At 16.8% G+C, this 24,182-nt stretch overlaps 4 protein-coding genes and 1 pseudogene across 4 annotated transcripts, besides 1 other annotated feature; 1 reads left to right on the top strand and 4 right to left on the bottom strand.

Moving 5' to 3' along the window:
* Positions 1 to 4,231: 4,231 nt before the first annotated feature.
* Positions 4,232 to 9,479, bottom strand: PADL01_1427200 (conserved Plasmodium protein, unknown function; the record flags this gene model as incomplete). The annotated part of the gene is made up of 7 exons (XM_028684541.1): positions 4,232 to 4,288; positions 4,444 to 4,549; positions 4,691 to 4,806; positions 4,970 to 5,105; positions 5,235 to 5,299; positions 5,403 to 5,619; positions 5,746 to 9,479. 7 exons carry the CDS (start codon positions 9,477 to 9,479, stop codon positions 4,232 to 4,234), a joined length of 4,431 nt encoding a protein of 1,476 aa, XP_028540609.1.
* A 1,739-nt stretch (positions 9,480 to 11,218) lies between these two features.
* PADL01_1427000 lies at positions 11,219 to 11,748 on the bottom strand (annotated as a pseudogene).
* Positions 11,219 to 11,748: a sequence feature (selenoprotein).
* Positions 11,749 to 13,387: 1,639 nt separating this feature from the next.
* PADL01_1426900 (lipase, putative) lies at positions 13,388 to 17,575 on the bottom strand (the record flags this gene model as incomplete). The annotated part of the gene is made up of 1 exon (XM_028684540.1): positions 13,388 to 17,575. The coding sequence occupies one exon, from the start codon at positions 17,573 to 17,575 to the stop codon at positions 13,388 to 13,390; it is 4,188 nt and encodes a 1,395-aa protein (XP_028540608.1).
* A 1,566-nt stretch (positions 17,576 to 19,141) lies between these two features.
* PADL01_1426800 (conserved Plasmodium protein, unknown function) lies at positions 19,142 to 22,780 on the bottom strand (the record flags this gene model as incomplete). Its single annotated transcript, XM_028684539.1, has 1 exon — positions 19,142 to 22,780. The coding sequence occupies one exon, from the start codon at positions 22,778 to 22,780 to the stop codon at positions 19,142 to 19,144; it is 3,639 nt and encodes a 1,212-aa protein (XP_028540607.1).
* A 781-nt stretch (positions 22,781 to 23,561) lies between these two features.
* Positions 23,562 to 23,828, top strand: PADL01_1426700 (ubiquinol-cytochrome c reductase hinge protein, putative; the record flags this gene model as incomplete). The annotated part of the gene is made up of 1 exon (XM_028684538.1): positions 23,562 to 23,828. One exon carries the CDS (start codon positions 23,562 to 23,564, stop codon positions 23,826 to 23,828), a length of 267 nt encoding a protein of 88 aa, XP_028540606.1.
* Positions 23,829 to 24,182: the final 354 nt, after the last annotated feature.

The following is a 24,182-nucleotide window of genomic DNA, read 5'->3' as shown; positions in this document are numbered from 1 at the left end:
TAAATATATATAATTATTTATTTATAAATGAATATATTAATTATTATAATATAATATTATTATTATTTATTTATAATAATTATTAATTAATTAATTAATATATTATTTATTTTAATAAATAATTATTTATTTTAATATATTAATTGTTAAATGTGTAATAAATTATTTATTTATAATTATAAATTAATTAATTAATTAAATTATAATTTTTAATGTATTATAATTAAATTATAAATTAATATTTATTTTATAATTAAATTAATTATAATATTTATTTTTAATATATTAATTATTTATATATATAATTAATATTTATTTATAATTAAATTAATTAATTATATTTTAATATATTATATTATATATATATAATATTATTTATTGTATAATTAAATTAATTCATTTATATATATTATTTAAATATTATTATTGTAATTTATATTAATTTTATTTATTATATTATTATTATTTATTTTAAATATAATTTTATTTTATTTTAATTAATTAATTAATTATTTATTTATATTATTAATTAAATATAAATAATTATTATTATAATATTAATATTATTTATTTATAATTAAATAATTCATATTATTTATTATATATTAATTAAATATTATATTAATATAATTTATATATATATTTTATTATTAAATAATTAATTATTTTTTAATAATATTTTATTTAATTATATATTATTATTATATAATTAATTATATATTTAATTAATATTTATTTTTATTATTATTAATATTATTCTTATAATTAAATTTATATATTTAAATTATTTTTATTATTTATATTATTATATTTAATAATTAATTTATTTTATTTATTGTTATTATAATAATTATATTATTTTATAAAATTAAATTGTATATATTTTAATATTATTATATTATTATAAATTAATTTTATATATTTAATATTATATTTATCATATTATTATTATTGTATATAGTTAATTTTATATATTCAATAATTATATTTTATTATTTTATATAATTTTATTTATTTTAGTATTTATTATTATTATTAAATTATATATTTGTATTTAATATATTTTATTTATATATATATGTGTATAATACTTTAAATAACTAATATTGTAATTAATTAATATACTTAAATTAATAATAATATATTATTAAATATTATAAGTTAATTAAAAAATATATTATAATTTATTAATTTAAATAATTATTTAAATAAATAATTTAATATTAAAATATAGTAATTAATAATATTTATAATATATTAAAAATATAAATTAAATAATAAATATATAAATTTAATTAATTAACTATAAATATTATTTTAAAATTATATAATAATTAATTAATATTTATATATTAAAAATTAATTATTATTTAATTTATATTTTATTAAATTAAATTAATTAATAATTATATATATTTAATTTTATTTTAATTATTATTATATTATATAATATTGAATAATAATTTATAATTATTAAATTTAATTAAATATTAATTATTATATTAAAATTAAAATTAATAATATTAATATATTGAAATTCATAATTAAATATAATTTTTATTATTTTATTAAAATATTATAATAATATAATAATTATATATGTATAATATCTTATAATATATAATATTAATAATATATATATTTAAAAATTATTCATTATAAATATTTTCATTATAAAAATTTTATTATTAAATAAATTAGTAACATGTCTTTTTTTTCAAATGTGTACTATTTTGATATACAAGATTTTTAATTTAAGGATATTTAATTAAAAACAAATATGTCTTTTGAGTATTATGATATATTTTTTTAATTATAAAAAATTATTTATTGATTATTATTATTATTTTTTTGTATATATTAACTATATATTAATCATATATATTTATATATTATTTTAAAATAATCAATTTGCTTTATGTTTAAAAGAAAAGTATTTATTTAAATATCATTTTCTTTTATTTATTATTTAGCATTCCAAATATATTTTATAGTGCTATTCTTATATTTTGAAAAATAAGTTATATATATATAGAATGTAATATATTTATATAAGAGTTCAAGTTATAAACAATTTTTAAATATATTTTTTGAATAATCTAAAAAAAAAGTATTCAAAAACTATGAAGAAATACAAAAAAAAATAGAACAAAACATATGGTATCAATGGTTTATTTCTTAAGAATATACACTTTGACTTTATTATACACAATAATGTATTCATATAATAACATCATTATAAAAAGCCAAAAAAATAGATAATAAGTTTTAATAAAAAGAGATAATGAAGAGAAATATAAGAAATTATGAGTTTCATAATGTATAATATTTCATTTTGCTATTGAATAAGAAACTTTATGAAAAACATAAAAAAATGATTTTAGCATTTTTTTTTTCTTTTGCAGATTATATTATGACAATTATATATTAATCATTAATAATTATTACATAATATCTGTGTTATTGCAGTTAAAATTACTATTTAATTTATGTATTTATATTAACACCCCTTGATTAAAAAGATAAATTAAGATGTATAGAACTAAATAATATTTCAAGTTGTGTAGATTGTTCAGAATAAAAAAATTATAATTACAGTTTGTAATATATTAAATATATCAATATATTAGAAAAATTAACATAGAAATAGAATTTTCCTTTTTTTTTTATCCTTAAAAATTTTATATTCTATTATTGTATATACTTGTATTAAATAAAATTATATAAAAGAAATATATACATAATATACATATTCAATTAATTATTTTCTTCATATTGAAAGGTATAAGTAATCATTGGATATGTTTTGATTTAGAAGTTATTTAATAGTTAATACATAATTATTACATTTTTCAATATTTCTCTAAATGTTTTTAATAAATTTCAAGTTAAAATTTTTATTCATATTTAAAAAATATATAATTCCTTAAATAGGGATAATAATGTAAAAAAACAATAAATATAGGAAAATGACGGCAACTACATTTAATTATTATGATGTGGATTAAGGAAAATATATAAAAATTAATTAAGGGATTTTATTTATATCATCCCCTAATAGGGTCTAAGCATATAAAACGAATGATATATTTGAAAATTACAACGGTAAATAGATTACTAAATAATAAATATCTATTATATAATGTATGTTAAGTTTACATATATGCTTATTTTAACACAATATTATTAATATCAACATAAATGAAATACTAATAAAATAAACATATAAATACATTTGAAATCTTATTGAAAGGCAATTGTTAAATTTCCATGTAAAATATGTCATTTCCATTAAATTATGCAAACATGTAATACATGACGAATTATTATGAATTGTACTATATTCTTCCATAAAAGATACAAAAATACATATTTTTAATGAAAACATAAATTTATCATCACTTGTTTTATAACCAAAATTTGATTATGCTTATTTTGTTAAAAAATAATCATATATTCTTTATTTATAAAGTATAAAAAAAATAATTAGATTAAAAAAAAAAAGAGATTTTTATTTATATGTTAAAGCATCACATGATAATTATCCATATAAAAGTATATATGAAATATTTCTATAAATTATACAAGTTCTTTTTATAAAAATATATATGTGTATGTATATATTATTTCACCCTTTATTATAGTTACTTATGAGGACAATGTTTTATTATTAAAAAAAATTAAGTTAAATAACAATTGAAAATGAACATTCATATGTAAACTTTTTCTTATTATATAAACTATTATATTAATATTATTTTGAATATATCAAAAAAATGATAAAATTTTTTTTATGAAGGAATTAAAAAAAAATTATTATGAATTCAAATAAATACAATGTCATTTATAAAAAATAACTATGGTTGTGCTTTAAAAATTATAAGAAAATGAAAAATTTCTAAACATGTTTTAAAAAAAGTTAAGTTTGTGATTTTTTTTATTTCACATTTATAGATTCTTTATTTAAATATAAGTATTATTATTTTTATTTGTGAGAATATGAATATAAACATGTTAATATAACTTTTTACAAATTATAAACACTGAAATGAAATAACAGTTTTTTTTTTTTTTTTTTATAAAAACATTTTATAAAACATTTTGACAAATAAATGCATCAATGCATATATAATGAAAAAAAAAAAAATAAAATAACAAAAAAAAAAAAAAAAGTAATTTATATATAAATATTTTGTAGAAATATATATATTATATATATTTGTTATAAAATCTAATTTATAATAACTGATGCTATTTTTTTAAGTTGTATGTCTTTATCAGATAACTCCTAAGATATAATAAAAAAAAAAATATTTAAAATGATGTATTTTAATATATATATATATATTATTTTTTTTGATTCTAAATATAAGACATTTTATTATATGCAATATGAATTCATTTATATATATATATATATATACTAATATAAAAATAACTAACCTTTTCTTTCATAATTAATTTTTGGGTTTTTATTTCACATTCTTCACTTTTTTCATATAGTTCCTTTTCTAACTTCATTATGCGATTTTTCATTTCTTCTTCATTTCTATGGTACAAAAAAAAAAAAAAAAAAAATACATATGTATAATTTAATATTAGTGTAATATATAATATTTTTAAAAGATAAAACATAATCAATAATTATATGTTTTAGAAATTTAATAAATTTTCACATATATATATTTACTTTTCATAATTCATAATGTATCTTTTTGATAATTCTAAATTTTTATTAGCATTATTAAGTTCTTCATTTAGATTTTTGTTCAATCCAGTATAATTTTCAATTATTAATGCTTGTTCCTATAAATAAAATTGTACATATCAAATTTCAATTAATGCATTTTTACAATATATATTTATATATATATAATACAGATATTCAAAATTTTGTAAGTCTTCGTATTATTTTTTCAATAAGCATTCCATAAAAATATTTGAATATATTATTTTAGCAAAAAGTTACCTTTAAATCATTATTGCTTTTGTTGATTATAGTTTTTAATTCTTGGATATCACCATTATATGTTTTGATTTTTTTTTCTTTTTCTTCCAATTCTTTATTTTTATCACTTAATTCTTTAACGACAACAATTAATTTTCTATAAAAAAAGAAAATAAAGCGAATTCAAAAAATACAAGAATATACATATCAATATAATACGATCATTAATTTAATCCACAAATATTTAATTGTATTTAAATGAAATTTTTTTTTTTAAAATACTAACTTGAAAGTTCCTTCTAATTCATTATTTTGATTTTCTTCTATTGTTTTTAATTTTTCATTTTCACTCTAAAAGCAAAAAAAAAAAAAAAAAAAAAAAATAATATAACATAACATAAAAAAAATATAACTATTACATTTTCTATTTTTTTTCTTTTTTTTTTATTATTACGGTAAGAGAATTAATAATACTTATTCCTTCATTAATTCTATTTTTCTGGTCAATTAATTTGTTATTTAAAGTTTTATTCTGAGATTGCATGTGTGTATATTTTGATTGAAGAGATTTTAATAATGATTCCATTGAAACTGTTTTATTTTTTATGTTTACATTTTCTTCTTCTGTTTCTTTTTTTTGCATATATACTTCTTCATATTTTCTTTGTAATCTACAGAAAAAAAAAAGAAAAAGTGAACATATATATATATATATATATATATGTGTATATTATATAATATTCATTTGTATTCTTATTATTTTTATATTTTCTTATTTTTTCTTTTTGGCAACGTACTCATCTATTATATCATTTTTTTGAGAAATAATATTCTCCAGATTATTATTTTCTTGAAGTTTTCTATCAATTTCCATTTCATTCTCTTTTCTAATTTTTTGAATTAAAACATTATGAGCATTTTGTTTTTCTTCAATTTCTTTGTTTAAAACATTTATAACATCTTTATATCTCTCAAGATCTTGTTTATAAATTTCTATCCTGGATTGAGATTCATTAAATTGTGAATTCAAGTTTTTTATTTTATTCGAATAAAAGCTAATATCAGATGATCTTGTTATATTATTATGTAATAAAATATTTAATAAGTACTTTTTGGAATATTCATCTGCGTCTTTTGAATAGAACAGGAAATTATGTAATAGAAAATTAAATAAATATTGTGTATTGTATATGGTATCAAAATAAAAATTAAAAGAACTCTTTCTATTTTTAACAGTTTCAAAGAAAATTTTATCAAAATTGAGATAAAAAGAATTTTCATAATTTGCACCTGTATATTGATATTTTAATGAAGGAAACACATTTTTATTTCCTATATTTTCGTTACTACCAATTTTCTTAATATTTGAACCGTAATTCGTGTTCATATGATTTAGTAAATAGTTATCATTTTTGTCACCTAATAAAAATTTGTTTTCTTCTTCATATAAGTATTTTTTATTTAAATCATCACATTCATATGAATTCCTTTTATTTAATTTATTTAATAACGTGTTATAATTATCGTCCTCATGTAATGATAAATTTTTTTTTGAATTTCCTTTTAAAAATCCTTTGTAATCAATAAAATTTTCCGTATAATTTTCTAAGTACATATCTAAATTATAATAGTGTCTAACTATATTTAAAATGGCTATTTTCATGTTAGATAATTCGATATTTTTATCATAATCTAAAATGGATTTTTTATACAATAAAAATGATATTGAATAAACACAATTATAAATTATTAATGAATCTTTTGATTCGTACAAAGAAGATATTAAAAATGTTAACGCTCCTGATTCATACAAAGCTTTATGTATCTTTATAATATTTGGTTGGTTATTATAATGTATATTTTTTATAAATATACTAGATTTTAGATCTGCCGTTTCATTTAGATTATTTGTTTTTTTATTTAATGAATAATTTAATAAAAGAGATATGTATCCACATACTAATTTTATATTTTTCATATGAACACTTTTCTTTAGCTCGTCAATAAAATAATCTATATATTCAAAAGTATTTTCATGTATAGCGTCGTAAAATTTTGTTTTCATTAATGTAAATAAAAAGTTGATAATAACAATTATATATCTGGTTTTTTCTGAATTTTCTTCTATTTGAAATAGATTATTCGATGAATATACATCGGGAATTATATGTAAATTAATTAATATAGCTTTGATTACAGAATTTCGTTCATTATTTTTTATGTTATCAAATATTTTACAAAATATTTCTTTATATAATTTGTTTCCTTCATTTTCATTGTTAGATGCATATGAATAATTCAAATTATTTACATTTGCATTTTTTATTAAAGTAGTTCCAGGTACATTGGAAACATTTTGTCCATTTGCATTCAAATATGAGCTGTTTAAATTTCTTAAACCATAATTATTTGTATTTAGATGGGTACCATAAGGATAATTATTGTTTAAATTATTTTGAAGAGTATTATTATTATTATTATCTAGGTTTTTTTTAGCGGAAAATTGACAATAGAGATTTATTAATTTGGAGAAGATAAGAGATATGATTGTTGCCAAATTTTTATTTTTATGTATAGTTGATAAGAAGAGCATATTTACATGTTCATTTATGTTATTAAAAATGGAATTAAATTTTTTATCTTCATTATATTTCATAATATAATCGTTATTTTCATTTAAAATGTGAAATATGGTTATTGAAACATTTGGAAATTTAATTAAAATTATATAAAAAAGGAATGATATATTTGTTATAAGTTCATATTGTTTATTTGATAATAATCTGGATGAGTATGTAACAAAAATAAAGAGTACTTTTGTTATATTTATATTTTCTTCAAAAAAATAAACAAATTTCTTATCATTAAAACAGAATATAAGAGTATCTACAATAGTTCTCATTCGTATTAAATTACCATTATTTACAATATTTTCAAAAAGAAGCATAGGGGAAAAATAGTTTTCTTTTTCTAATTCCTCTGGGAAAATGAATATATAAGTTTTATATAAGCTAATATAAAAATTTTTATATACTTCAATGTCATCGTATTCATTTAAATATTTATAAAATTTGGATAAAAATATTTTCAATTCATTAAGATCATTACTTGAATTCATAATTTTTTCTCTTAGAGCGTCTAAATTCATTAAATTATTAATTATATTTAAACTTTTCAATAAAATATTACAATATGACACTTTATTTTTTCCTTGAAAAAACAGTTCCTCTTTTCCATCTATAAATGATGACATATTGCTATTATTTGTTGTTCCATTTATAACATTAGATGAGTTTATCATTTGATCTTTTCTGTTTCTGCGTGCATTACTTTCTGAATGCATTTTCATCATATCAGAATATAATAAGGAACCATCTTTTATCATATCTTCTAAATAGAAATTTAAAAAACTTAAAAGATAAAAAAATATCTTATAAAAATACATATTATTACTATATATTTTAAAAGAATTGCATTCTTTTGACGCTGCTCTCAAAAAATTGTTATTATTATTATTATTATTATTAGTAAGTAAATTGTTTTGATGAAAATTGTTATTATTTTCATTAGATGAAGTATAATTTCTAAAATTGGAAGTACTGTATTTTCTTTTAATACTATTTTGTGAGCTATTCATTTTATTTGTACTAGAATAAACAGAATTGTTTTTTTCATTAACCAAGTTCAATTCTTCATTTTCAATATCTTTTATGTCAAATGTGACAATATTACTAGTTATATTTTCTAGACAATGTAAACACAGGGTTAATAAATAAATATAATTGTAATAGTTTTCATTAACATTATCTCTAAAGAAATATATTTTCAAACGATTATAAAATGAAGATAAATTTCCATTTTCTGAACTTAAAGAATATTCAACTAATCGTATAATATAAAATAAGTATTTGATAATATCAAATTCTTCTTCTCTTTTCATGTCCGTTGATGACAATTCATCATTTGTATATAATTTTGAATTTTTATCCAAAAATTTACTTTTATTATTATTAAAATCGTTTAAATTCATATTTGTTTTAACAGAATCATTCGTAAACAAATTTTTCTTAAGTGTTCTATTTTCATTATTTTTTTCTTGAATTAATTTGTCGTCTTCAATTATATCATCCTTATTCTTTTTAACTTCACCTCTTAACATATAATATTTTAATTTATCTGATACACTTAATATGCTGATATTATATAAAGATTCAATATGTCGTTTATTTAATAAATCAAGTTTCAATAAATAACTTTCATTTACAATTGACTTTTCATTAGGGTTGTTTTCAAAAACATTTAGAACATTCTCATAATAATTCCCGTATATATAATTATAATAATTAACCACTTCACGTATACATTCTTCATTATCATTAATTAGATCTAAATCATATATATTATTTCTATATTCCTCTAGGCATAAATTTAGGTATTCTGAATAATCATACTTGAAGATATCTTTATTGTGAATAGAAAACCTTCGTGTTTCTTTACTATGGAGATTTGATAAACTATCTCTTTTAAGCATCTTAATAATTCATTTATATAAATATATACATATATATTATTATACTATACAAATATATATATATATATATATATATATATATATATATATATATATATATATATATGTGTATTTTATTTTATTATTTTATTTTTTTTTTTTTTTGTATAGGGACACTATATATTACATATATATTGTATATGTAATAATTTTATTCATTAAATATAAACATTTAATACATATACATTAAAAAAATAAAACAAAATATACCTACATCTGACACAAAAAAATATAAAAATCTTTACAATATTGTCTAAGATTAAAATGAATATCTTAAATTTTAATTTATTATATTTATTTATTTTTTTTTATTTAAATAATTTTATATAAAATTATATATATATATATATATATATATAATATATATACAAATAATATATCCAATATATTTAAAGTATAATATTTAATGAAGCTAAAGGAATAAGAAAAAAAAAAAAAAAAAAAAAAAAAAAAGAGAAGATACAAAATAAAACACAAAAGCAAAAATATTTACAAAGTTAAAATATTTATTAATCTTTTTTTTTTTTTTTTTTATATATATTATATACATATATATATAATTATTTTATATTTAATAAATTTAAAATTGAAATATAAATTTTTTTTAAAAGTAAATTCACAAAGAATATTTAAATAAATAATAAATAAATAATTGTACGATAAAAAGTGTATATTATTTTTAAGCTTAATAATTAAAAAAAAAAAAAAAAAAAAAAAAAAAAAAAAAAAAAAAAAAACCCAATTTAAATATATATATATATTAATATATTATAATAATATCTTATTTATTGTTTTATTTTTTCTCAAGTGTGTGTGCGTGTTGTATTCTTGTTTAAAAAGAGTAAATAATTATTTTTTTAAAATATGAAAGGTAAAAGTAAATATAGTACATTAATTTATTATTATCATTCACAGTGTTAATGAGAGAATATTAATTAGATAAATATATTTGAAATATAAAACCTTATATATTTATATATATATATATATATACATATAATATCTCCCTCAATTATATATTTATTTTTTATTATTAAATCATTTTCTTTTCTTTTCTATTCATTTTTATTTTTTTTTAATAATTTTTATACAACATAAACCAAAACATGATATATATAACAAAAGCAAAATAAATCTTTAGAGTATGTTCTTTATAATAATTTAAGTTATTTATGAAAATATTTAACAAAAGTTTGTAAAATATACACATATGTAAATATATAAAAAATATATATATATATATTTATTTATAAACTCATGTATACTGTTTTATTATTTATATTATTTTTCTTGTCATGAAAAATTAGTATGGAATACAAATATTTGCATTTATATAACATTGTGTAGCTAAATAAAAACATTTCATTGTTCATGAATTCTTTTGAGAACTTTTCCATTGAACAAATCATTAGTTTTTATTATTCTACGAAAAAAATATTGTTCTTATTTTTTTCCTTTCATAGCTTTAGATGGATGTTAGAAAAGGATGAATTAAAGAGTACAATACAAAAAAAAAAAAAAAAAAAAAATTAGGATAAAAATTATGAAATCCATAAAATTATGAAACAAAAAGGAAAGAAAACATTTTAACATTGATTTTCATTTATTCTCTTTTTCATATTTGTTTGACAAATTATAAATATGATTTCTAATTTTTTCCTTTTATTATTTTATTTTTTTGTACTTTTAATTCATCCAAATTATCGTCAGGATTTCCGATTATTGTACCTGAAAAAAAATAAGAACAAAAAAAAAAAAAAAAAAAAAAAATTATACGCACATGTATATATACATATTATACACATATTTAAAATAATACAATTACATATATTTTTTTATGACAATTTACAAACCTATTTTTTAATGATGGCCTATAATAATTTGAGTAATCTTTTAAATGATTAAATGATGAATTGTCTTTAGAACCCAACTTTGGTTTTGCTTGGTCTGCATCTTTTTTTTTCTCTTCATTTTTTTTAATGTTTTGTTCTTTCATTTTTTCTTTATTAATTATCATTTCTTTTTCTAATTCTTGTAATTGTTTTTCCCGTGATAATTTCATTTTTATATTTATTTCACTATTCCTCTTAACTTCTGCATCTTTTTTATGCTTTTTTAATATTTTATATATAAATATTAATAATGCGATTCCAATAAAGATATATATTATATTCTTTGTGGTAAAGGACATCATATCCTTTACATTTTTTATATTTTCATTTGTGTCCATTTTAAATTATTATAAATTTATACAAGTACATATTTAATTAAACATTCTTTATCCTAATGATGGATATATAAATATATAAGTTATGACAACCAGTTTACAGATCCATTTACTATTTCCCTTTTTATCATTAGACTACAAAAATATAATTTTTTTTCATACTTTTATAAAATGGGTTACTATTTAAGGGGTTAAGTAAATATATTCAAATGTTACTTTTAAATATATATATATATATATATATTAAGGGGGATATAAAATAAATATATAGGATATTATTATTTTAAAAATGCATGTTAATATGAAATATTAAAAAATAAAAATAAAATGTTAGAAAAAAAAAGAAAAAAAAAAAAAAAAAAAAAAAAAATATATATATATATATATATTAGTTGGCAAGCGTTTCAAAGATTAAAAATTATTAAACACTTTGATATTATTATAATATATATAATATACGTACAATATATGTACTGTTTTTTTATAAAAGAAAATTAAAATATTATATAAAAACAATTAAATATTTATATAATATATTAATATATGCACTATATATAATATATATATTTTTTTTTTTTTATTCGATTCTCTATTTACTATTTACATTTCATATTGTAACATTTTGAGATATGTGAAAAGTTAAACAAATATAATCCACGTACTTTAATACCATACAAAAATATATTAAAAAAAATATATATTTAATAGTTATTTTGTTAATAAAATGATTAATATACTTTTCGTCTTTTTCTCAATTTCTCGAATATACCCTTCAAGAAAATTTTTTTTTCCAATTTTCTCGTAAAAAGGAAAATTCATATATTAAATAAATATATATATATATATATATATATATATATATATGAATCTTATGTACATATAAGAAAAGACATGATAAAAAAATTCTTCACAAAAATAATTATAATTTTAAATAGTAATAAAATTTAACAATTAAATTACTAGAGCCTTTTATAACAGAAAAAATCTTTATTATGTTGTTGTGTTCAGGGTTTAGAATGAACAAATAAAAAATATATATGTATATATATATATATATATATATACCTTTTGTTTATTTGATTTTAATTTTTTTTATATATATGACGGCGCAAATCCATAATTAGACAAGTGTTTTATTATTTTTAAGATAATAACATATATCATCATATATTATATATGTTTCACATAAAATGATTGAAAAAATCTATATTTAGATTTATAAATATAATATAAGTCTATAAAATGTTTATAATATCATATTTTTTTTATGAAATTAACATAATAAATTTCATCAAAAATGGGTAACAAAGAAAATAAAAAGAAAACAAAATGATGAGTATAAAAAAAAAATATATAAAAGAAATTAGACTAAAAATTAATTTATATATATATATATATATATATATATACATATATGTAAATACAATTATTAAATGTAATAAATTTTCTAAAATTCTTATTATATATCAAAATGAATTAAAATTTTTTTTTAATTATATATATATATATAAATGAATAAACAAATATATTTTAAATGATATACTTAACAACTGGAATATAAAATAAATTAGGTATTAAAACTTAAATATTCCACTTTAAAATATTTTTTTTTTTTTTTTTTTTTTTTTTTTTTTTTTTTTAATTAATTATCACAATTTTCATTATTCGGTAATTTCTTAACCATTTCTCCACTATATTTTTTATGGAATTCTTTGCATTTATTCATTAATTGGTTATGTAAAAAATCGACATTTTCAAAAAGGAAGAAAGGAACCATAAAATAAGTTCCCCAGTCGGCTTCATTAACCCATCCTGATAAGAGAGTTAAAAATATATAATAAAAATAATAGTGTGTTTGAAGAACATGAAGTTCTCCTAATTCTAAGAAAACATTTTTGTTAAAAATATATTTGGCAAAAACATATAACATAGAACGTTGATGATTTTTTACATTAAAAAATTCAACTGCGTTAAAGGCATTTTTACCAAAATCATAATTTAATTTTTTTAATTGTTCCACTTCAAAATTTATCATTAATTTTCTTTCTTCATCATGATTAACAAAATCATTTATTCCTGGAACAGCCATAATTACACGTACAGGATCATGATTTACATTTATATTATTTACAATAATACCACTATTACGGAAATCTTCATAAAAGGTAGAATCGTGATATGTCGGTAATCCAAAAGTTATTGCATAAACTTTTAAATTTGTTCTATTTTTCAAATCCATAATTTTGGAAAAATAAAAGGAACTGATTTGTGCCATAGCAGCACCAAATGAATGACCGCTAAATACTATAGCATAAGGAGTTTCACTTGTATATTTTGATTTATCTTTTAATTCATTTAATAAAACTTTTTTCAATCCATCTAAATAAGGTTTTACCGCTTTTTCAAATATAAATAAATAACCTTTATGTAATCTTCCTTTACTTAAGAAAGGATATGGTGTTAATTCATATATTAAATTTGTTAACCACATACTTGGTGATGATGTACCTTGAAATGTTATTATTTGTTCAACTACGTGATAAAGTTTTTTATCATAATTTGATATAGGGAAATTTTTACTTCTTTTAAGGGACATGAAATATTGAACTTCGTCAATATATCTAAAAAAAGTATATTCATCATCTTCTGCTTTATGTAAATTCATAACATGAGGAATTAATGCACTTCCAATATGTTCCACATACCATGGGTTTGGAACAAAATCAGCTGCTTCCCAGTTTTTTACTAGATTCCACATTTTAGATATCAAATATATTTTATGAATAAATAAAAATATCATATACCATGATTGAAAAATCTTCTGTCGACGTTCAGTAGGTTTTGTAACATCTTCTACTAAATCAATATTAATATGTGTTTCTAAATCTACAGGTAAAAATACATCCATTACTTTTTCATTAAAAAAATCAAATATTGGTAAATCCGTTATTTTTTTTTTTGATTTCATTTCGTCAATTTCATCCTTATTTAAATAATAATGTTCTTTATAATATGTTACACAACCTAATAAAGAAAGGATTATGAAATTTATTAAATTATACCAATCCTTATTTCTTGCAATCATATTATTTATACATTTTCCTAAATTTAACTCTTTTTTAGATTCTTTTACAATTTCTTCATTGAAAAGAAAAAGAATATCAAGTAAATTCGATTCATCAACATTTCTAATACACTGTTGTACTGATAAGTTCTTAAAACTTTTCATAACTTTTAAAAATATACGATATAATATAGATTTTTGATTTGTTATCTTTATTTTATTAACATATGGATGTTTTCTTAAATGATTCGATAAATGACAAATCTTTTCTACTAAAGTATTTTTTAGTGGCAAATAATCACCATCACATTGATTTACTTTTAAAAAATATTCTTTGAATATTGTAGGATCTATATCTATTTTACTTAAATCAGCATAATAGGATGCTTCTTGAAGAGTTGGATTATCATCTTCTTCTAAAGGAGTTGTAAAATTAGAATACATATTATCACTTAATTTTAAATCGTTTACAACATATAAATTATAAAGTGAAGTAGTGTAACCTTTATGATATTTCAATTTTAAAGCATATTCATTTTTATATGTTATATTTATTAAATTTCTTCTACCAAGTATATAATCATAAAATTCATCTAAATCATTTTCTTTTAATTTATCATTATAAAATTCTAAATCATCCTTATATTTTACATATATATTTGGATAATTTCTTTTACTATAGGAATCTCTTTCTTTTTCATTCTCATTAGATTCATCAAATTTATGAAATGAACTATTCATTTCATCATCTTCATCTTCATCAATTTCTTCTTCTTCTTCTTCGTCTTCATCATCATCATCATCTAGTTCATTATGATACTTAATTAAATTATTTAAGGTCATCTCATATTTTTGTTCATCTTCTTTATCATAATTTATTACATTCTTTTCTGTATTTTCTTCTTCTACCTTAACATCATTTTCTTCTTTTTTCCCTTCATTTGTATCTTTATTATTATCATTATTTGATGATGTATCATCTATCTGTCCATTATTATCATCATCTTCTTTTTTAATATTATTTACCGATTCTGTAGATATGTGATTTTGTTCCTCATTTTTATTATTATTTAATTCATCCATTTCTTCATTCTTTAAGACAGAGCTTTCATTTTTATTTATTATTTCTTCTTTAATTTCTTGATTATTACCATCATTGTTACTATTATTATTATTATTATTATTATTATTATTATTATCACTCATATTATTATCATTATTTTTATTATCACTCATATTATTATCATTATTATTATTATTATCATTATTACTATTATCACTATTTTTATTATCACTCATATTATTATCATTATTACCATTATCACTATTTTTATTATCACTCGTATTATTATCATTATTACTATTATCACTATTTTTATTATCAATCATATTATTATCATTCATATTATTATTATTATTACTATTATCACTATTTATATTATCACTCATATTATTATCATTATTACTATTATCACTATTTTTATTATCACTCATATTATTATCATTATTACTATTATCACTATTTACATTATCACTCATATTATTATCACTATTTATATTATCACTCATATTATTATTATCATTATTATTATTATTTTTATTATCACTCATATTATTATCATTATTACTATTATCACTATTTTTATTATCATTATTTTTATTTTTATTATCATTATTATTATTATTTTTATTATCACTCATATTATTATCATTATTACTATTATCACTATTTTTATTATCATTATTTTTATTTTTATTATCATTATTATTATTATCATTATTATTATTATCATTATTATTATTATCATTCATATTATTATAATTCTTATTCTTATTATTATTTTTATTATCATTATTATTACTATTATTATTATTTTCATTATTACTATTATTATCATTATTTTTATTATCATTATTATTATTATTATTATTATCATTATTATTATTATTATTATCATTATTATTATTATCATTATAATTATCATTCATATTATTATTATAATTATCATTCATATTATTATCATTACTGTTATTACTATTGTTATTATTATTATTAACATCATAATAATAATTATCATTATTATTATTATTATTATTATCACTGTTGTAGTCATTACATTTCTCAGTATCTATTACATTTTCATGTTGTTGTTCATTGTTAATAATTACATTAGTGTGTTCATATTTATCATTATTATTATTCATTATATCTACGTATATGGATCTAGTTTTTTTTTCATTATTTTCTTCTTTATTTAATTCATTTTTTTTAACTACACCTTCTTTGTCGTAAGGAGTACGTGAAATACTCTCCTTAGAATTTTCTTCTACGTTATTTTTTCTTGCGTAAATTATAGATATAGAATCTTGCTTTTCATTTATTGTTTGTACGTCTTGCTTTTCATTTATTGTTGGTTCATCTTTCTTTTCATTTATTGTTGGTCCATCTTGCTTTCCCTTAATTGTCTGGACACTTTTTCTTTCTTTTTTCACATGATCATTCTCTGTTTCTTGTGCTACATTATGTTTTCTTTCATAGTTCCCTTTTTTATTTCCTGGTGTTTTTAATATTTTTTTATTTAATATCTTTTTAGAAAAGAAGGGTTGAGACCCTCTTAAGATATGTATATATTCTGAAGAACTATCAAATGTATGTCCTTTTATATTTTTTCTATTAAATGATGAATCACAGTATATAACAACAACTTTAAATATATAGGTTAAATAGAAAAGATATAGAAAGGAAATTATGACGCATGGTAACATTTTCTAAACACTATTTTTTTTTATTCTTATAATCATACATGCTTAAAATTGACAAAATATTTATTTCTTTTTTTCATTATTATTTTTTAAAATTCTTTCAAGAAAAAAAAAAAAAAAAAATTTTATAATTTTTTTTTTTTTCTCTCCCGTCAATTTTTTATGGATTCCAAAAATATATATTTTTTTAAATAACATATAACATTATTATAAAATATATATATTTTATATATAAATATATAATTATAATATAAAAAAAAATATATATATTATTATATATAAAAAATAATATATTTTATAAATATATTATATTATTATTATATTATATATATAATATAAGTAATATATATTTTTTTTTATTTAATAAAGAACAAAAATGAAAAAAAAAAAAAAAAAAAAAAAACATCAATTTTTAAAATATTATTATTTCATTGTTTTTAAAAAAAAAATATATATATATAAAATATAATTAATTATATTAATATATATATATTTTTTTTTTCATGCGTAAAAATAACATAAAAAATATACAACAAAAAAAAGCCCACATGCAAAAAAAAATATAAAAATTTGTATATTTTTTTATTTTTTTATAAAAAAAAAACCAAGAAAAACATATATTTTTTATTTGATACTTCAATATTATATTATTATATATTAAGAATATATATAAAAAGATTGAATTTTATTAATAATAAAAATTACTGTATATTTTTTATACTACATCTTCATTTTTTTTTTTTTTTTTTTTATGTAAATATAGTACATATTAAAATAAAGGTTTTTATAAAAATTTAAGTATATATTTTATAAATATATATATTATATAATGAACAATATATATATATTACAAAAGCATTATAAAAAAATATATATAATAATAATAATTATTATTATTATAAACAATATTTTAATATATATATATTTATTATATTTTATATATATTTTACTATATTTGTTATATATAAAGAAATGATGAATTCCTTCCTTTTACATATTAAAAAATAAATAATATAACGTCGTATTTTTACTGTGTTAAATATTATATTTTATATTAGGTATAAAGAATACAAAATAATATTATAAAATTAATATAGAAAGATATAATAGGGATATTCATTGAAATATTATATATATTATATATATATATATAATTACATATATATATTTATTTATATATATAATATTATTACCATCTGCAAAACATTGAAACTTTTAAGAACCGAAAAATATATGTTATAAGAATTTATATAAAATAATAAATTATTGTTATATAAATAAAATTATCACATTTTTTTTTTATATTATTAAAATTTATAAAAATTATTTTTAAAATAATTTATTTTTAAAAACATGCATACCTTATAAAATATAAAAATAAAGTACAAAAAAAAAAATAAAAATAAATATATTTATATATATATTATAAGCACAACAAATAATAATATACACCAAAAAAAAAAAAAAAAAAAAATATTATATATATATATAATTGTACACTTAAATGTTTACATGTGAATGCCAAATATTATACTTCCATTTTTTTTTTTTATTTTATTTTATTTTCTTTTATTTTTTATGATTGTTATGTACATTATTATCTTGAAAATATTTTGTATAATTGGCACCTTTTTTAAAAGTAAAATATTCGTATTGAATATTTTCATTATTTTCCTTTTTCTTTTCAACTACAAAATTTGATTCATCTTTGAAATGAAAAATTTTATTTTCTTCTTTTGTGTTTTCGTTATTATTTAAAATATGAATATTTTTATCTTGGTTTATTTTTACATCGTTTTCTTCTAATGAATTAATATTACTTGTAAGTTTATTATTATGATCCATTTTCTTATTATCATTTGTAATATGGTTATTAGTATTATAAGTTAATTGTTCATCTTGATTTACAAAATCATCTTTTGAATATTCTGATCCTTTTTTAAAACTGACTGAAAAATTCACAGTTGATTTATCATCTGTATGAAAAGAAATATTTGAATTTAAAGAGACAAAATCTAATACATATTGTGCTTGATGTATAGTATAAATTCTTTTTATTAAAGATTTTATATTATTTGTTGGTGTTTTAATTAATGTTTTTATAACATCTTTTATAATTTCTTCATAATTTAATTGTAACTTAGAATTTTGAAATATAGATTTTACTATAAAAGAAAATTTTATTTGATCATATATTTCTTTTTCTGATCTTTTTATATATTCTTCATAACATAAAATTTTATTTTCTTTATTTTCATCGTTCTTCATTTTCATTTTATTCAAATAACTATTATATAAACGTTTTCCTTGTGCATGAAATAAGGTCATAGGTATATTTAAAGATGTTATTTCCATTAACTTTTTATAAGCTTCCATTCTTCTTTCTTGAACACATTTACTCTGAATATCTTTCATAGCTCTACTTTCAATATCTTCATATAATTCATCCATTGTTTTATTATATTTTTTCAAAACATAATCTGTTACATCTTCCTTTCCTTTTTTCCTTATTTTTATATCTAATACTTGTATTTCTAAAACACATTTTATTAAATCACTTTCTCCTAGTATATAATCATGTAAATTTTCATCCAAATTAGAATCTTTATTTTCATTTATATTTATATCTTCATCTTTGCTATATTCTTCATTAAAATCATATAAATTTTGAAAAAGTTCTTTTGTTTTATCCTCTTTTTTATTGTATAGTTTTTCATCCAGTGAATTTATATCATCTTTTAATAATTCTTTTAAATATTTATCAAAGTTTTTATTAAAATGAATTTCTTCACTTTGGCCCTCTACATCATCTTCTTTAGTTTCTTCATCTATTTTATTTAACTCATCTTTTGCATTTTCTTTTACATCTCTTTCTTCAACTTCCTTTATATCATCTTCTTCTTGATCATAAGTAATATTATTATCACTTAAAATTGAATCGATGCTTTGTTCATTATTTTTAAAGTAAAAATAATCATTACTATTAATGTCACTTTTTGTTTGTCCATCTAATTGTCCATCTAACTGTCCATCTAACTGTCCATCTAACTGTCCATCTAACCGTCCATCTTTATTATCATCATTAATCTCATCTTTCTCGTTTTCGTTCTTTTTCAAAGACTTTTCTAGCGTATCTCTATCAACAAATTTATTTTCATTACCTTTTAGGATATTTTCAATTTTTTGTAAAAATCGATTATTTTTCAATTTTTTAATTTCCGTATATATAATTTCTCTAAATTTCGTGATACTATCCTTATCTATTTCTTTTAGATTAATAATTTTTTCATCAAAATCTTCTTCTTTTTTCTTTTTCCTTTTTTCAAATCCCTCTTGTTCTTTTTGAAAGTACTCTTTAAATAAATTAACAGGTATATATACAGTAATATTTTTTTGTTCATTTTTACCCATACCTAATAAAGATTCATTAAATCCTAAAGGATTGAAATTTTCTTTTACTGATATAGTTTCATTATTCATTGAAATAATATCATTAGGTAATTGATATCCTTGTCTAAAATAATTTGTAAAATCTGCATTTCTCAAAAATTCATAATAACTTTTATTTTCATAAGAATCATTAAATAACTTTTCATCATTATCATCATTTGTTGAATTCTGTTCTATATAATTATCTGAATTATTGATAAAGTTTTCTTCATCTTTATCTATATCGATCATGTTGTTAATTTTATTATTTTGAGAAAAATTCTTTTCATAATTACTAATAATAATTTGTTCTTCATTTGTATTTAAACTTTGTGTTTCTTTTTTATCTTCTTCATTTAAACTTTGTGTTTCTTTTTTATCTTCTTCATTTAAACTTTGTGTTTCTTTTTTATCTTGTTCATTTAAACTTTGTGTTTCTTTTTTATCTTCTTCATTTAAATGTTGTGTTTGTTTCCTTTCTTTTTCTAATTTGCTTAATTTTTGTGAGCTTTCTTGTTTGTTCTCTTTTTTTTCTACTTTTTCGTTATTTTCCATTCCATCAGAAGGTGTATCCCCATTTTGTGTATGATCCATTTTACAATATTCATCATAATATACATTACTAAAATTATATACCCATCCTCTTGACACATTTACTTGAACATCATTATTCCACTCAACCTTGTGGTTTTCATCCGTTTCTTCTATAACATCATTTTTGTTTTCAAGAGTTTTTAAGAATTCTTTAAAAGCTGTACCTTTTTCATATGGTGGAATTTTTACTTCTATATCTAAATTAATGTAAGGTTTTTGAAATATAATGGTTGGATATTTATCAATAGAAAATTTTAAAAGAATATCATCAAATTTAGTTATACACAAATGATCAACATTATTTAATAATCTAGGAGATCCTATTAAATGTAAACCTTTTATACTTTTATAAACTTTGATAATATCATCATTAACATATTTTAAGAAAATTTTCATATATTCATTTTTATCTATATAATTTATTAAATTATTAATCGGTACATCATTTAAATAGGAATATTCATATTTATTTTCCAAAAGTTTCTTTTCTTTATATTCCTTTACACATAAATCATAATAATATTCTCTCAATTTACTTTTTATATGTATTTTTAATAAAATGTCACTAGTTTCATTTTTTTCATCAATATAATCAATTGATAAATATTTCTTTTCAATATTATCATTCAAAAATAATTCTTTTTTCTTTTCTATCAACTTTTTTTTTTTTTTTTCTTCTTCTATATTTTGTTTATCATTATTATTTTCAAGGAAATTAATACGACATTTTCTAAATTTATATACATTCCTTATTTTGGATAAAGGACAAAAATATTCATCCCTATGACCATCATTTTTGTCACACTTATCATTTATTTTTAATAAAGGAAGAAAAAAAAAGTTTTTTTTATATCCAAAATTATTAAGGATAATTTCTTTTTCCCTTTTTTTAGAAATTAAATAATTCTTGGAAATTCTTTTGGGAAAACCATTTATTACACCAGTTATAGTAAAATAACAACAATTGTTATATTTTATATTATATATATATAAATTTTTTTTTCTTTCATTAACTTTATTATTTAAAAATACACTTTTAGGATTAAAGGCAACAACTGGTATGTTCTTAACATGTTCCTTATATTTATAAACTGATTGATAGTAATGTATTCCGTTAATATAAAAAATAAAATAAATAAAAAACCAAAATTTATTCTGAGTGATAAAATTAAAACTTAAAACCATATTATAGTGGTATCTGCACATCTATATATATTTATATACATATATATATATATATAATTCTTTTCTCACATTTTATAAATAGCTACAATATGATGTTTCGTAAAAGTATATATTCACAAAAAATTTTATATATGCGACATTAACGTGTATACATATATATATAAAATATTATTTATGAAAAATTCCTTTTGTATTTAAAAATTTATTTATTTATTTATTTATTTATTTTATTATTTTTTTTTTTTGTGATATTTTAAGTGAAAGGGCGAGAAAATATTATACGAAAAACATTTCATCACACAAAATGAAGTATGCATGTATATAAAATGTATATATATTATATATATATATATTTTATTTTATTATTATTTTTTTTTGTGTTCATAATTTTAGCGCATATTATATATATATATATATATAATATATATATTTTTTTTTTATTGAATGTTTTTGTATATACTACATAAAATAATATTTACAGGTAATATTATAATGGATAAAAAAATCTGTTATATATTTTTATGCAATAACAAAATATATATTTAATATAGCAAGCATATTTTCTGTACAGTTAATATAAATACTATAAAAATAAATAATAATGTATACTATAAATTTTTTATTTTTTAGATAGTATATCCATAATTTTTAATATTACAAAATATATTAGAATATTGTCCGTACAATATTTTAATATATATTATTCCTTTTTGGAAAAATAAAAAAAAAAAAAAAAAAAAAAAATTCCTTACATATACATTTAATTTTTTATTTCATTATCATGTCCTATCCATACTATACAGAATTTTTTGTTCGATATCCAAAATTTCAAGAAAGGGATGAAAAAGAACGAACTGTTGATCCAAGAATAGAATTAGAGAAAAAATGTGCAGTCAAATGTGTAAGACCAGTTAATGAATATCAAAGTTGTGTTAGTAGAGTGAAAGCAAGAACAGATAATAAGGGAAATTGTTTGGGTCAATATGAACAACTGTATATTTGTATTGATCATTGTGTGGCGAAGGATTTGTTTAATTATTTAGCTTAGCATATAATAGATATATAATGAAAAGATGATACATTTAATATGTTATAATAATAAGTCAAAAAAAAAAAAAAAAAAAAAAAAAAAAAAAAAAATGCATATTACATGTTAAATATGTTTATATTCACATTTAAATATATATATATATTTTATTTTTTTTATTCGTACAAATGCTTTTTTTAAAACTGCTTAAAAATATATATTAAAATTTTCCATAAATATATATATGTGCATATTTTTAAAAATATATTAAAATAAAAAAAAAAAAGAGTGCATATTAAAAAATAAACAACATGACAATACAGAAACAAATGTTTAATAATCAAATGAAATCATTAAATGGTACAAATATAAATA

Source organism: Plasmodium sp. gorilla clade G2, assembly GCF_900097015.1.
Source record: "Plasmodium sp. gorilla clade G2 genome assembly, chromosome: 14".
In the NCBI taxonomy this organism is placed as follows: domain Eukaryota; phylum Apicomplexa; class Aconoidasida; order Haemosporida; family Plasmodiidae; genus Plasmodium; species Plasmodium adleri (nom. inval.).
The sequence above is the reverse complement of the archived record's forward strand: the minus strand, read 5'-3'. Positions and strand labels throughout refer to the sequence as shown.